The following is a 16,495-nucleotide window of genomic DNA, read 5'->3' as shown; positions in this document are numbered from 1 at the left end:
GGTTTGCACCACTCTAAGAACCCCAGGAATTGAGTGTTGTTTTCCATCAGCTACATCCAATTTTGCTTTTAATTTAGCCTTAGATAAATCCGATTTTCTTCCTCTCTTATTTTTGGAGAAACCTTGAGGGACCAACTGCCCTAAACCTCCAACTGATCCTGACGACCCAGGCTTTCCTCCCAAGGATCTAAGGTTATAGGGGCAGGGGGTGTGAGGTACAGGGGGAACAAGAGGAGGCCAAACATCTTCACAATTCAAATCGAGGGAAGGCATGGCAGCCGAAATAGTTTCAATATCAGGTTCACCCATTGAAGTGTCTTTGTTTTCATTTAAGCCTTCGTTTTGATTGTGAGAAAGAGAGGGCATTTTATGCAGAGATTCAGAATTATGTTCTGGAAATTGAAGAGGAGAAGGAGGTAGATCTGAACACATACCCTTTTCAGGTTCTTTGGCAGGATTTTGATCAGCGATTGAATCCCTTACGGTCTCCTCCTTTGCTTCCGCAGGTTGCAATTCTGTAACCTTGGCCGGTTCTCGGAGCTGAGGATCTTCGGGCGATGGCTCTTTCTGAGTCCCCTCTGTCTCCATTTCTTCAACTATCTGCTCCACCAAGCCTTCCTTCTCCTGAGGAACATGTGCGTGAAAGAAATCCTGCTCCCTGAAAGCTGAGGTCCTCCGAAACCGCCTCCTTCTCCTGGACAGCGGACAGTCCTTGGCAAGGTGCCCATACTCATGGCACCTATGGCACCGAAAGGGCAAGTGCTCGTAGTCCAAAATCTGCTCAAATACATAATCTTTGTACTGCAAATTTATTTTTTGGGCAAGACCTCTGCTAGGGTTTAGGCTCACCAGAATGCGGGCCATTGCTCTGTTCTTTGTCTCCAGAAATGACATGTCGGCTTCCAGGAAAGAGCCCAATCTATTTCCAATGGCTTTAAACACTGCTTCAGTCCAGAGGAACGAAGGAAGGCCAGGGGCCCTTACCCAGACCGGAAAAACGTCGGTTTTCTCTCTAATAGCGTCAAAGAGGGGGCTCCATTTTTTCAACAGAACCGGGATGTTCCCGATGATCCAATTTCTTTCAAGCACCCATTCAGCTGCCTCCCTATCCTCGAACCGGAGCATAAACCATCCCTTAGCTAAACAGGATGCCTCAAACCCTAGGGGTCTGTCAGAAACAAACTGTTGTTCTCCCCATGCTTGCAAAAACCCTGACGAGATTTTCTTGCCTCTCGCCCTGCCGACCAAGGTGCATTCTGCTACTCCTAGGGTTTCTTCAATTGAGACCTCCATACCTAGGACCAAATTTCCTTCCAACTCCTGAGATCCAATCGGTCTTTGGGTTTTTCTTTTCTCTCCTTTTTTCCTAATTCCTTCGGCAGAGACCCTAGCTTCCTCGAAAGCACCGTTCCATTCTGGTTCTTCCTGGGTCGGAGCCGAAGGGATTTCTAACTTCGGCCGAGACTGAACTGGGACTGAGGAATCGAGGAAGGGGTCTTCTGCTGTTTGTTGACCGACCAGCGAACCATCAATTCCTCTCGGCTCACCCGCTTGACTGTTGTTATGGCCTTCGAAACCTCTTGCTATGCTTTCTTTAGGAAAAGGAGGGTCTCTTGAAAGAGAAACCCTAGAAAATGAAGAATCCCTTCCAGAGCCCCTTGCTTTGCCAAGCCCTGAAGCAAGCCCTAAATTTACTATATCTTCGATGCCCCCTGAGAGAAAGTTCCGGCCCGAAACAAATTTTCCCCTATTACCAAGAAAATGAGCAGCGTTTAACGCCCTCTCCGCCGCATCCTCTCTGACCGGCTGCTGGAAGGATGTCTGGTTTCGAATCCTGAGAGCATTTCTGTCAGTTTCCTTACTGAACTGCACGAAAGAGGGTTTAGTCTCCAGAGATACCTGAGGAGGCGGTTCTAGCCTTGATAGCTCGTAACCCCCGAAATACCGTTCAACATTTTGGGCTGTAGGTTCCTTCCCCCAAACTGATAAAATGTCCTCCAATTCCGGGTCCAAATCAACCAGTTCGTTTGGATTAACCATGGTTATGGATGCCGTTCCGAGGATGGCGCCGGAAACAGTCTAGGTGCCAGCGCAAACCCTTGACCTATACTGTCGCAAACGGAAAAAGGTTAATCTAGCAGCTCCTGTGAATATGTTACCTCCCAGCTGACCGCATAAGCGAAAAACTCAACCTCCAGCTGCCAGTCAAACCAAGATTGTCTTTCCTACACCTGCTCCTGCGCACGGAAACTGTCTGTAAGCCCCCTAACAGTGCCCTGATCGCGGTTCCGCCCAGAACCCTCGCCTCCAAACCCTAGCCATCACACCCTCTTTAGATATTCATCAGTATTTTTATCGGAAGAGTACAATGTTATGTCCCCATCAAGCAAGTTATTTCAACCCATATGCTAATTGAAGTCCTTACTGTTCCTTGTTGCCCATATATAATATCCAAAAATAAAAGCGGCAAATACCTAAAACAAAAGGTAAAAAAAATCTCTTTGCTCTTAGAATTGCCTTAAAACAAAAGTTATTATAAATTAATTAGGTAAAAATAAATCATCTAATAAAATTAGTAAATCATACATATTGTTTATCCAAAAAAATACACCATGCTAAATAGATCTTACTTAAAGAACATTCATAAATGCAACAATTTGACCAACCCAATAATAAACAACATGATACTTTAGATATCATTTTTGGGATTCAACTGCGTTAAGTAAGTCATTCAAAGTATGACCATTTCCATGAGAGGTAGTCGTAAAGTGACTAATATCTCATGATTTTTGAATAGTTCACTTAGCACTCATTGCATCGGGGATGCAATGAGTGCTAAGTGAACTATTCAAAAATCATGAGATATTAGTCACTTTACGACTACCTCTCATGGAAATGGTCATACTTTGAATGACTTACTTAACGCAGTTGAATCCCAAAAATGATATCTAATATAATGCACTGCGTAAATCCCCCATACTTAAACATGATACTTTTCATATAAAATAAATCTTAAAAATAACATTAATAAATAAAATCTCTATTATCTAACAACACTTCACTTTTAAATTAAAATATATATAAAATAAATAAATAAACATATTAAAATACCTTCCACTAAAATATTTTTGGACAATTAATTCATTAAAATTTGAACATAACATTATTCTTTACCCATTGCATCAAATTGTTCTATCTTAGAAGAAAATAAACAACTAATTGTATTATAAAATATGTCCTTCAAAATAAAATTACTTCAAACCTGATGCAGATGCAAAATAAGATTTTAAATATTTTCTAAACTTTCAAAGAGAAAATTTCCATGTATGTAAATTTTGCTCATTTGAAAATATAAACTTTGTTACTTCATATTGCAAATGTATAAACCTTATCACTTCATCTTACAAATATTTGGACCTTTTGATCCTTGATGTCTTGCATTTTCGAAAACAAACTAAATCGTAAGTAAAAAATGATTAAAACAATTGAGCTATTTGTCCAAAATACGATTTTATAACGTTAGCATACTACTATATCATATAAAAAGAACATACTAGGAAACAAATCCAAATCTGATGCCACTTCCATGGTGATTTAGGAAGGGCGCAAAGTATAGTTACCAAGTTTGTCTGTATTGGAGATATGGGAATCCGGCGGAAAAAAGTGAGGTTAAATTTTGATTTGTATTATTTAAAATGGTTTTTTAACTGCATATTTGGATTCAGCACCCTCAAAAACCCTGGGATGCTTTGATTGTGCAGAAATTAGCTATCAAACTTGCGATTTCAATAAATTGCTGTCGGATTTTGACAAGAAAAACCCACCTGAAAAACTTCCAAAAAGTCTCTTTAAAAATAACTCCATTTTTTTTTTAGTTTGACGATGAATTTTATTTAAAATAAATGAAAAGCAATGAATGATATGAATGGGGCAGAGAAATGAACCGAGCGTTACTGGTAGACACCTGACTTATTCTCATTTGCTATGGACAGACGACTAAAGCCTAAGAAGAACCTCCTCTTAAACAACATGCAAAGTACATATTTAGATTTTCTTATTTATTTTTAATTAAATAACAATGGGTTGTAAGACTCCATTTCGTTTGTTAATAATTTCGTCAAATTTTTGCACACGCTCTGCTCTGCTCTGCGGAGTTTGGACTAGGTCTGCAGCCGCCATCGAGACTCGTCGCTACCATGAGCGGTCCTGGGGGTGGGGAGGCCGCTCCCACCCCTCCATCATCTTCTGAAGAAGCATTCCGCAGCCTCTTAAAGCAGCAAGGGAAGAAACGCCAGTTCTCAGAAGTGCCGAAGTTCATAAAAAAACTTGAAGAAATACCAGAGATTGCACTTCCAGAGGAACAATCGATCAAAATCGCTCTTGCTCTGGCTGACAGAGGCCTGGTAGGGCAGTTTATGGGCCGCTGGCCCTCCACAAAAATCACGGACGAATGGATTCAGCGAAACTGGAGACCTCAGCTGAAAAATAACGTGATCTGTTATGCTGTGGGACGAGGCTACTTCATTTTTGAATTTACATCCAAAGAAGATCGTGATTTGGTGTTCAGAAACGGGCCGTATTTTATGGGAAATCAAGGACTGTATCTTAACAAATGGAGCCCCGATTTCGATCCCTCCGTCGATGTCCCTAAGGAGGCGCCGGTCTGGGTTCGTCTTCCTAATCTTCCGATACACTGCTGGAGCTATCAATCCCTGCAGAAGATTGGAAATGGGCTGGGTCGTTTCATTGACAAAGCTGATCACAAGGGCCAATATACCTGCGCTAGAATCTGCGTGGAAGTCGATCTGGAAGCCGGTCTGCCAGAAGCGGTCAAACTCACAGTTGGAGAATGGCAGCATTATCAGAAGCTGGATTACGAGCAGCTGCCTTTCAAATGCCGAACCTGTCATGAGCATGGACACTTTCAGCGAAACTGCCCAAAAGCTCCAACAGGGAACACGGTTGAAGAGGAAGGATGGAAAGAAATTAAAAAGGGAAAGGCTGTTCCAAAGCCCCCGGGGCAGAATAACTCCGTACCGCTGGGGAAGCCACAACCTAATCCAAAGGCCACTGCTGCTTCCAAAGATGGCTCCTCCTCAGGAGAAAAGGTGGATGTCATGGAGACACAAGAGGAAACAGGAAATAAGTTGAAGCAAGTGAAAGAAACTGAAGCCGAATCAACGGTTCCACCAGTTGATGATTGTCAGAGGGGTAAAGAAGGCAACGAAGAGCACATCAGTCTCGCCTCCGAATCTGAGGAAGAATCAGAAGAGAGAGATTCTGAAACTGATAACTCGCAAGTCACTCCTATCAAAACGACTAGGGGTCGGAAATCCAAGAAGAAACAGAGAGAGGAAAAAACTTATCTAGATGTCCTCCAAGGCTCCCAAAAAACCCTCAAAGGAATGATGAATACCAGATCTGGGCGCAAGAGTAACAGGGCTCCAAAAGGAGCCTCAATCCCTCAAGTCAGTAAATAATGAAATACGTCTCCTGGAACTGTAGAGGATTAGGTAGCAGGTTGAAAGAGGAAGCCTTAAAAGACATAGTGAGAATATATTCGCCTGAAATCCTCCTCATCCAGGAGACAAAGCTGGAGGAACTTCTTCTCCTCCAATCCAGTAAAGTTTTTTGGCAAAAAGGTCAAGGAAGAGCGGTTAGTGCAAGAGGCGCTTCTGGTGGAATAGCCACCTTTTGGAACAGCGCCATATATGATCTTATTCAAGAAAAAAGTAGCCCCCATTGGCTTTACACTCAGCTTCTTCACAAAGATTCTGGTCAACAGGTAAGTATGTTTAATCTTTATGCTCCTGTTTTGCCAGGCGAGAAAAAAATTTGTTGGAACTCGCTTCAATCCTTTCTTTCAGAGCAAAATCCAGGAAATATCATCATTGCAGGGGATCTGAATGTCACCCTTGCTCTTGATGAGAAAAAGGGAGGCTCCATTGTCAGGGACCCTGCCAGAGAATGGGTTGAAGATATTATGTTGGGCTGGGATCTGGAGGATATTAAACCTTCTTCAGGCAAATTCACCTGGTCCAACAAAAGATTAGCCCCCAACCACATTGCTGCCCGTTTGGATAGATTCCTAGTCCACTCTTCTTTCCTGACATGTGGTCTTATGGCCACTTCTAAAATTCTACCAAATCTCACTTCTGATCATAAGCCCATCCTCCTCGAGCTTTCTCTGGATGGTAATCTAGGCCCCATCCCTTTTCGTTTCAGTCCTCTGTGGATTCAGCAAGAAGGATTCCAAGAGGTGGTTTCTGAAGCCTGGAATAGGCCTGTCCATGGTTCTCCATTCTTTGTGTGGGAAGAGAAAATCAGGGGACTAAAAAGAAGTCTTAAGGAGTGGGCTAAAAGATTGGAAACACCTACTGCCAAAAGAAAAGAATCTCTTAACAGTCTTGCTGCTCATCAAATAGCTATGGAGCATAGTCCTGTAACACAAAATCTTCTCCAAAAAGAAGTCGAGCTGCAAAAAGAGGTACACAGATCTAGCAGGGAGGAGGAAGAATTCTGGAGACAGAAGTCTAGGAATCTATGGTTAAAGTCCGGAGATAAAAACACCAGCTTCTTTCATAAACAAGCCGAAGCTAGAAAGCACTTCAAAACAGTTTCTGAGATACATTACCAAAACACTGTGGTTAAGGATTTCGATGGCATTAAGAGAGCTGCTTATTCCTTCTTCAAAGATCTTTATTCGGCTCCTGAAGAAACCCCTATTGATCCTCATGCCTACCCGATGGACTTAATTCCCAAGAGCGTTAAGGAATCAGACAATGCTATGTTGACTGCTCCGATCAGCTTGGACGAGCTTAAGAAAGTTCTGGATTTCATGGAGCCTGATAAAGCCCCAGGCCCTGATGGGTTCACTGTCAGGTTTCTCTTGACTTGCTGGTCGACAATTAAAAAAGATTTATTGAGAATGGTCAGAAAGTCCCAGAATTGTGCTAAGTTGGGCGGTGGCATCAACTCGGCCTTTCTAGCCTTGATCCCAAAAGAGAAAGGCGCTTCCGACTTCAGCAGATTTAGGCCCATATCCTTGTGCAATTCAAGTTACAAGCTGGTCTCCAAAATAATTGCCAACAGGCTAAAGAATATTTTGCCAGCCATCATCCCTGAAAATCAAGGCGGATTCATAAAAGGAAGAAAGATATTGGACAACATTGTGCTGGTGCAAGAAGCGGTCCACTCTAGCTGCCAAAGAAACGAGAAAGGTATGGTGATTAAGCTCGATCTGGCTAACGCATTCGATAGGGTGAGACATGATTTTTTGTTCAATGTGATGAAGAAGTTAGGCTTTTCAACAGCCTTCATAAACTGGGTGAATGCCTGTATTGCCTCGCCATGGATCGCGCCACTGGTCAATGGCCGCTCAACTGACTTCTTCCAAGCCTCTAGGGGCCTTAGACAAGGATGTCCCTTGTCTCCACTCCTATATGCTATTCAGGCCTCGGTACTCAGTTTCCAGCTTGATCATAATCAGAAGATTCAAATCCTGCCTGGCCTCAGAACGACTCACAAGGTGAAAGACATCAATCATGCACAGTTCGCAGATGACACCTTGCTGCTTGGAGGAGCCAGCATAATCTCTGCCAGATCCTTCAAGAAGGAGCTGGACATTTACAGGTTGCTCTCAGGCAGCAAAATTAACTACCGAAAATGCTCTATCTATGGCTGGAACTGCTCGATCAAGGAGCTGTCTGATATTGCAAGGCTTTTAGAAATGGATGGAATTCGAAATTGGGAGTCATTTAAATATCTCGGGATCCCAATCTTCAAATCCAAGCCTAAAGTTGCTCACTGGATGCCGCTGCTCGATAAGCTAAAGAACAGAATCCAAGCTTGGGGTGCCTCTTGGCTGAATAATGCAGGGAAAGTCATCCTTATGAAGTCGGTCCTTATAAGTATGCCTCTATATCAACACTCTGTTCTCCTTGCCCCCAAAACCTTTCTCAACAAAATGGACAGTCTGTTGAGAAGATTCCTGTGGGAAGGTGGGAACAACAACGACAGAAGGCTCCATTTAGTGAACTGGGAGACTCTCAAGAGACCTCTTCTGGAAGGCGGCCTCCACCTGCGTAACTTGGCTGCTCAAAACCTTGCTTTGGGATCCAAGATCCTGTGGAATTTAGTCTCTGGAAACTCTAGCTGGAGTAAAAGAGTCATTTGGAAGAAATACTTCCAAGGGCAACGCTTGAGATGCCTGGATAAGCCCCCAAGATCTTTAAAAGGATCTCCGATCTTCAATCTTTGCAGCTCTGCTATGGAGCAATTCAGCCATTATCTTTACTGGATCCCTGGTAATGGGAGAAAGATCAAAATCTGGGAAGACTCGATTCTGGGTGATCAACCTTTGATTCAAGTGGATGGTCTAGCAAATATCAAAGCTTGGCTTCAGTCCTCCAATTTGCACACTCTGTGGGATATATCTATCTGGAAGGATGACCCAGATAGACTCTGGGACTGTTGGAATCTGGGGGAGGTTCCCCTTATGTTGCAGGGGGAAGCTTCACTACTGTTAGATCTGCTTCAAGGCAAATCTCCTTCAAAGGCCACCTCTAAAGACAAAAGAGGTTGGGGCTCCCTTTCAGGCTCTTACACTGCTGCCGAAGGTTATAAAAGAATGATGGCTGTCCCTTATGCTCCTCCTGACCCAGCTCAATGGAAATTTATATGGGATTTCCCCTCTCTCCCCAAAATTGACTTTTTCTGTTGGACTGTTGCGCACAATAGCATTCTCACCAGAGATAATTTGAGAAGACGAGGGATGGAAGGGCCTTCCAGATGCCCCCTTTGTTTGTCTGATGAAGAAAATGTCAATCATCTGCTGTTGCTTTGTCCCTTTGCTCTGGTAGTCTGGAGGGGAGTTCTGATGTTAGGCCCAGCTAATCTTGATCTCCCAGACAGCATTCCTTCTCTGCTCCGAACTTGGGCCAGCTTATCTCCCTTTTGCCTTAAAAAAAAAAGTCTTCTTAAAACAAGTTGGATGTGGATCCCTAAATTCATCTGCTGGAAGCTGTGGTTGGAGAGGAATAATAGAATTTTCAGAGGAGAAAGCTGCAATTCTACAGGAGTTATTTCTAAAATCAAAGCTTTGCTAGGCGAGGCTTTGGAAGCCAATACTACCTCAAGGAATGAAATGAGACTGGTCAAAGAAGAGGAGCAATGGCTTCAAGAACTGGTTCCGAATCTGAAGGAAAGGTCCATTCCTCCTGCATTTGCCCATGCCAACTAGGAGATTAGGCTAGAGGAACTGGATCCATAAGAATAGTGATTGAGGCATTATTTTTTTGGTATGTGGAGGTCACTTTAAACTTACATTTAAAATCCAATGTCTTATTTTTTATGTTGAACTTCATATTTCAGGTTTGTTATTCATGTTATTAGATTTTATTTACATTTATTCTCACTTTGCAATGCTAATAAATTTGATGCATTTTCTTTTTCATTATTTTTGGATCATCTTATATAGACATGCAAGGTGAGTGTTGAGAATAAGTATAAGAAAAAATTTAATGATTTTTATTGAAAATTTTAATATAAGCATTATTCCAATTCAATTTTTTAAAATTTTGGGGAAAAAAGATTATTAATCATATTAAGATGCATATTCCCATTTTTTTTCCCTAGTATTGAGATTAAAAAAAAAAAAAACAACTTCCGTACATAATGGAATTCGAATTCAAATTTGGTAACTATGTCGCAAACTGGAATTCGAATATAAATTTGGTAACTATGTCCCAAACCAAAATTGTATTAGGAGGAGAAATATACGTCCAGCTTACAAGAGGAGGACTAGAGCAGTGGAGAAAACCATTCACCCAAAGTCCCAAAATACCCAGGAAAGACAGACAGCCATTAATGAATCTGCCTCCTTATTTTGATTAATGAATCACCCATCAAGCCAATCCAGATCAAATTGTTCTTCTGCAGCTTCCACCTTGCCGCTACCGATCATCTGTGACCACCGACGCTGAATCTGCTCACAACAGATGACAAGCTGAATATGAGGCTTTAAGTGACAAGCCGATCCAGGAACTTGCCTCACATGAGAGCACTCCCTCATATCAAGCTTTTTCAAACTGGACAATCGCCCTATTTCATCCGGGAGTTGTTTTATGCCGTAACAGGATGAAATATCGAGGAATTGTAGTTGCCTAAGTTTACAAATCGAATCTGGTACTTCTTTTAAGCTTGGACACCCGCACAATCTGAGAATTTGCAGTGAGCTGAGCATTCCTATATCATCTAAAAATTTATGAAAGTCGTGGCAATTTGTGACGGACAACCGTTTAAGGGAAGTCATCTCACAAATACTAGCAGGCAGTTCCTTCAAATCGCTGCAGTGATCAATGGTGAACTCGAGAAGTCGTGGGAAATTGAGACACCATCCCATATTTAATTGGGTCATATCCTTAAAACCCTCACAAAGAATGAAGGATAACTTCTCTAATTTTGGCCAGGATTGGCAGTATTCTTGGAGGGGAGGAACAATTACTCTCTCCAACCGAACAACTTTCAGCCGAGTTAACGAAGAGAGGAGTGATACACCTTGGAGTGTAGCGCGCTTAGAGCTGTGATTAACAATTATGAGAACCTTTAACTTATGCATTGACTGGATGAATGGTGGAAGAAAGTATTGGCTTGCAGAAAAGTTTAAGATGAGAGCCTTGGTATTAGGAAAGTCCATCTGACACCAATCCTTCTCCTGCATGGAACCTTGACATACAAGGATACAGCAATTAATATGTAGAAGAAAATATTTTTTATGGTTAATTTTTTTTATTATCAAATTTTAAGAATATTTTGAAATTAAATAGACAAAAATGATTTTAAAATATTAACTCACTCATTTTCATCTAAATACTCCAATTTCAAAAATATTTCCAAAATCAACTATCAGAATAAATAAATATTCTTAATTAAATAATACAATTAAACATATAAAAACAACTTTAAAAAAGCAGAGGACCACACCTGTGTTGAACGAAACAATCTCAGCATCGAATGCACGCTCACAGTCTGCATGCTTTTTCCACATTTTCCTAAAAGAAACAGCTTTCCGAGGCATAGTTAACCGTTTGCGTCTATTAACCACAGGCTCCTTGTTGGTTAAATTGATAGCCAATTCTCGCAGTATATCATGCTGAGTAAAAGAAAGCTCGCAGTGCCATTCGTAAGAGTCCCACAGGCTATCTCTGAACCAAAGTCGCAAATGTAAGGAAAAAAATAAGCTAATCAATGGTCAACAAAAGATCCATTAATTTGTCATATTCTTATTTAATATTGAGTGTTTAGTTTTCTTTCTTTTTTTTTGATATATCTACCATGGTTCATATATTTTTACAACCTATCTTTTTATAGTAATAGTAATGCTATCCACATGCAGACTATTACTATGATTATGGACTATGAAGAACTACATTCTCTTTTAGTTATTTGATAATTTATATACTAATTTTACAATTATCTTAAGTGTATATGAAAACATAAACCTAAATTTTCTTTACAATCCAGTCGAATGTACAATAAAGTTAAACAATGAGATGTGACTGACTTACTTCTGATTGTTCACCAATTTCACAAGATTTCGACTGGCAAGCTCTACTAAGATTGTGTAAGCCCCCGCCCGTTCCAACCCATGAACATAAACCCCCAAATCTAATAACATATCAGCAGAGATATTTCTGGCCTCTGGAAAGATTCCCATGTCCAAAAAACATTCTCGTACTTCTTTTTTCAAGACATCTACAGTTGTTGCCATCAGTGTCAGCGCCTTTTCGTGATCATCAGACACCGGTTGTCCTTCAGAAAGTTTGTCGTTCGCAGTCATCCATGCTTCACGGGAAAGTCCATATAGAGACCTTCCAATCACGTCAAGAGCGAGCGGTAATCCATCGCATTTTGCAATTACCTGTGATACAAGTGTTGTCAATTGGTTAGCGTCATTAACACGCTAACTTCAAAACGCAGTCATCATGATTCGTTGGTGTTGTCTATGTTTCGGAATTTTTTTTCCTTGGAATTTAACCTTAAAAAATAAAATGTCCTGTGTTGTTATAACTTGTTTTTTTAATTGAAGATATAGATTCAGTATTTTGAAAAAATCTCTAGACATTTACATTAGATTGGAAAGAGTTCACAACTTAAATTTGTAATTCCAATAAATCTCTGCCAAATTCTAAATAAACTACACTGGAAAATATACTAGAAAACCTTCCAAAATATATAACATATAAATTGCAACATCTTGATTTGTAAATTCCTAACTTAATACATTGTCATTATACAAAAGAACAATCTAAATTATTAAACTATTTTAATAGATAAACTACAACATTTTTTTTTTTTGTCAGAAGAAAAAGAACATCATAGATTTATATTAAGGATATATAAAGGTCTAGATACAATAACTGTAAGAGACTGTTACAGCAAGATGCCCAGCCCTCAATCATATTGTTGTATGACAATTCTATACCAACAAGACTAGTGCCTAAGCATCCTTATCAGAAAGACCGAGATCTGGAGAGCGACATAAATGGCTATGAGAAGAGACTGTACTTCTCCCAGATTTGAGACCCAACTATTAAATTATTTTTCCCTTTTGAGGATATTTGCAATATAATTCTAAGTCCACGTATGAAGCATGATAACAAAAGTACTTTTTTGCAATATAATTCTAAGTCCACGTATGAAGCATGATAACAAAAGTACTTTAACCATGAGACTTATTGAGCTAACTTTTAGGGATTGCTAGTAAATTTCAGTTATTTTAAATATATAAATAAATTCAACAATTAAAAAAATATATATATTCAATTTCTTCAAATAACACCATTAAAACTTAAATTTCCAAAAAAAAATCCTTGCCAATTTTAAAAGAAAATGGAAAAAATGTATCATTGTTGACTGCAAATGTACTGATTTAAAGTAGAACGAACAAGTACCTTTTTAACTAGGTCGTTGTCAGCTGTTTCCGGAATGGATGGTTGACCAAATGCAAAATGGCAGAAAAGGGACACAGCGTCTGATGCTTCCAACAACTGTTTTTCATATCGCTGCTCAGGCCTAAGAATTTGGCTGTTTCTTGTTGTAATGAGAATCTTGTACCCTGTTACTTCAAACATCAGTTTATCAAGGTCACCCTTTTCCCAGACATCATCCAGCACCACCAATGTTGGCTGAGGTTCCTTTACACAAAGCTTGTTCTGCAACTGTCTACGTGCATCTTCGATGTCACGAAAATTAGGCTTGTTCTCGCCAACAAGCTGGAGCCACATGCTGCCCAGAACTTCTATAATGTTTGGGGACCGTGAAATGGTTTCATAAACTATCCTCTTTTTAAAACGATCTGTACATCAAGAACGACAACATATAAACATGAATCAGTGGAAATAATTTTGAGAACAATTATCTGATTTTCGTCGAGATATAACAAGCCAGGTGTGAATGTACCATGTTTTGAAACAAGACCCTTAGGTGTAAGAATAATATTCAAAATTTAAATTTAGTTTAATTTAATTTAGTTAAAGATTAATATTTCAAATTTAGTTCAATTTAATTTTAATTTGGTGTATAAAATTTTGTTGTTTGTGAAATAATAAATTTATTCTATAATAAATTGACTCCGGAAATCAACATATATATATATATATTATTCTCAAATTTAAATCTATAACTACTCAATATCTGCTTACTATCTACCCACTTTCTCAATACAGTGAAACAAATCCATAACTGCTCAATAACTGCACACTATCTATCCCTTTCTCAATACAGTAAAATTGAAGATTAGATCCCATATTTCCATTTTTTTGGGTCAACCTGTTTAATAGAACTTATTTTATCTATCCCAATACAGTAAATTTGAAAATTAGATTCCATATTTCCATTTTCTTGGGTAAACCTTCCAAATAGACTCACTATCTACCCCTTCTCAATACAGTAAAATTGAAGATTAGATCCCATATTTCCATTTTCTTAGGTCAACCTGTTTAATAGAACTTATTTTATCTATCCCAATACAGTAAATTTGAAAATTAGATCCCATATTTCCATTTTCTTGGATAAACCTTCCAAATAGAGTCAATATCTGCACACTATCTGCCCCTTTCTCAATACAGTAAAATTGAAGATTAGATCCCATATTTCCATTTTCTTGAGTCAACCGGTTTAATAGAACTTTTTTTATCTATCCCAATACAGTAAATTTGAAAATTAGATCCCATATTTCCATTTTCTTGGGTCAACCTTCCAAATACAACTTATATTATCTACCCACTTTCCCAGGACAGTAAAATTGAAGATTGGATCCCATATTTCCATTTTCTTGGGTCAACCTACTTAATAGACCTTATGTTTTAACTGAGGCTGAGAAGTATGCACTTGTTATGATGAGGATCTAATGTGGTTGAGAGCATACACTTGTTATAATGACGATTCCAGATATTAGAGCAACATTAGAAAAACCATTGCTATATCATTTTAATCATGAAAATTTTCCAATATCTCTAATCTATAATATGTAATCCTTAAAATATTCTAAGATAAATTTCTAATAATTTTATATAAAATTTTGATTTAGAAAAAACATATTTGGAAAAAAAAAAATTAACCACTAAATTTTTTATTCATCCAATACTTTCTATCAAGCCTCTATGAGTCCGGAAGATCTAATTCAATATAACTACTCTTACCTTGAACTTCCTTGTCATTGCAGAAGGCTGTTGCTAATGTGGTCTTGCCGCTGCCCCCCATGCCTAGCACTCCAAGCAGTTGAACGCCTTCGCACAGCAGGCGCTTCTTCAGCTCACGGACCGAAATCTCCAATCCAACACTAAAATCTGGCAATTTCGGGATGCTCAATGGGGATGCGCTTTGACCGTTCTCCAACTGATCCATGCGGTCTTTCATAATCCTTTGTAACGACTCTGGAATACTGTTCTCAAAATTCCCAATTTTATCTCCAATCTCTTCAATTTTGACCTCAAATTTATCAAATTTAGCCCCCAAACTTGCTCTCCCATGACTTATTTCATGTATTTCACGAAAGCTGAGTGCCCAACCAATTGTCTGGATGAATTTGAGAATATCCTGGTCAAGACGTTCAATTTCATTTGCATATTTATAAATCCGCCAGAATTTCAGATGGCTAACCTTGGAACATTTCTGAACCAGCGCCTTTCCGATCTGCAACTTCTCATAGAATTCTTTGAGCAGCGTCTGTGGATCATCCTGCAACTGGTTATATGCGACCTCCTCCAATGTAGGTATCAATCCTTCCAAAGTCACTTGGAGTTTCTGGCAACAATCCTTGAAGTCAACGTTCTTCTTTACCACATCCTTAACTGCTGCCAGCAGCTCGTCTACGACAAAACTTCCCACCGAATCCATTCCTATAGAACAGAGATTGTTTTAAGCCTCTTAGGACCCTTTATACTAAACCTGATCAGTAATTGCAATCGTTATTTTGGTGTCCTGATATTCAATGCAAACATATAAATCTTCAGTCGGACAATCCTAAGAACTCCATGTGGGCATGGAAGGAACAGACAGAAGATATAATGAACGATAACTGAGTGAACAAATATTTTGTTTCAGTATTTATGTCAATCAATTCTTTGATACCACAGCGAATTTGAGGCGCGTAAGACAGGTCGGTTCTTTGTTGATATATCACAGCTTCCTCAGTCAACTGAGACCAAGCGCCCCTTCCTACCTACACACTGCCATTCCTACAGCACCCAGCGTAGAAATTTCAAATAGAAATTTCAAATCTGAAGCTCGGTCAAATTTGAATTTCAAATCTGAAGCACCTGTTAAATTAGATTGTTTCTGTAAATTTCAAACATGAAATACCATCAAATTTGACCGTTTCAATCACTTACTAAATTTTTAATACCATATAACAATTTGCCCATTCAAATTCCATCGCTGCCGGCGCTCCTTCCTACTGGCATACATTCCATCCCTGCCAGCACTCCTTCCTACTGGAATACAGATCCCTAAAGCTGCGTAATACAGCGCCCCTTCCTTGGCTGCGTGTACACAGTGCTCCGTCAATTTGATTCAAATTCGTTCGGGCACACGGCTTCGAGGAAAGATAGGACATTCTAGAACACATTTAATATAGTATTCTTCGTTGGTTGTTGGGGGCAGCGACTATTAGAAAAGAACACGCGGTATAATATAATTATTTAAAAAATTTGATCTTGATATAATATAATTAATTAAAAATTTTGATGTTTGACATTGTAGATTTTTATTTAATTATTATTTTTTTTTGTGAAGTGTTCAGTCGTTTTCAACATTTAGAGTGAAGCTTCGACATCTAGCACGATAAATTTATATTCTTATTTTAACTTTCAGTCTTACGTACATTGACTCTACACTAATTAAGACGTCTATTGATGAGTCTTTTCATATAATAAAAAAGGCAAGTGTATTAAACAAATTTATTCAGTGGCATGGCACACTCATGTGCAGGGTC

The 16,495-nt window shown here is 39.3% G+C and overlaps 2 protein-coding genes across 3 annotated transcripts; one reads left to right on the top strand and one right to left on the bottom strand.

Moving 5' to 3' along the window:
- Positions 1-6,121: 6,121 nt before the first annotated feature.
- Positions 6,122-8,088, top strand: LOC149201973 (uncharacterized). The gene is made up of 2 exons (XM_089401427.1): positions 6,122-6,882; positions 7,878-8,088. The coding sequence occupies exons 1-2, from the start codon at positions 6,122-6,124 to the stop codon at positions 8,086-8,088; spliced, it is 972 nt and encodes a 323-aa protein (XP_089257553.1).
- Positions 8,089-9,749: 1,661 nt separating this feature from the next.
- Positions 9,750-16,084, bottom strand: LOC149201972 (putative disease resistance protein At5g47280). Of its 2 annotated transcripts, XM_089403057.1 has the most exons (6): positions 15,634-16,084; positions 14,703-15,483; positions 12,954-13,357; positions 11,568-11,920; positions 10,984-11,204; positions 9,750-10,725 (listed from the first exon to the last, which is right to left on the bottom strand). In XM_089403057.1, exons 2-6 carry the CDS (start codon positions 15,397-15,399, stop codon positions 9,899-9,901), a joined length of 2,502 nt encoding a protein of 833 aa, XP_089259183.1. In that variant the 5' UTR covers positions 15,400-15,483; positions 15,634-16,084; the 3' UTR covers positions 9,750-9,898. The 2 variants fall into 2 exon arrangements, with proteins under 2 accessions (XP_089259183.1, XP_089259182.1); XM_089403056.1 differs by having other exon boundaries at positions 14,703-16,084.
- Between the last annotated feature and the right edge of the window lie 411 nt (positions 16,085-16,495).

The sequence above is a fragment of the Pinus tabuliformis genome, chromosome 2_1 (assembly GCF_031772625.1).
Source record: "Pinus tabuliformis cultivar Carrire ecotype Pingquan chromosome 2_1, CPIR1, whole genome shotgun sequence".
NCBI classification, from domain to species: Eukaryota; Viridiplantae; Streptophyta; class Pinopsida; order Pinales; family Pinaceae; genus Pinus; species Pinus tabuliformis.
This window is presented reverse-complemented; position numbering and strand designations above follow the sequence as displayed.

What these genes read in the sequence shown, in the direction of transcription:
- LOC149201973 (XM_089401427.1), top strand. Translation starts at nt 6,122, where the DNA reads ATGGCCACTTCTAAAATTCTACCAAATCTCACTTCTGATCATAAGCCC. An exon ending in CCTGATGGGTTCACTGTCAG is followed by an intron (nt 6,883 to 7,877) that starts GTTTCTCTTGAC and finishes TGAATAATGCAG; the next exon opens with GGAAAGTCATCCTTATGAAG.
- LOC149201972 (XM_089403056.1), bottom strand. Translation starts at nt 15,399, where the DNA reads ATGGATTCGGTGGGAAGTTTTGTCGTAGACGAGCTGCTGGCAGCAGTT. An exon ending in CAATGACAAGGAAGTTCAAG is followed by an intron (nt 13,358 to 14,702) that starts GTAAGAGTAGTT and finishes CTTGATGTACAG; the next exon opens with ATCGTTTTAAAAAGAGGATA. An exon ending in AAATTGGTGAACAATCAGAA is followed by an intron (nt 11,205 to 11,567) that starts GTAAGTCAGTCA and finishes ACTTTGGTTCAG; the next exon opens with AGATAGCCTGTGGGACTCTT.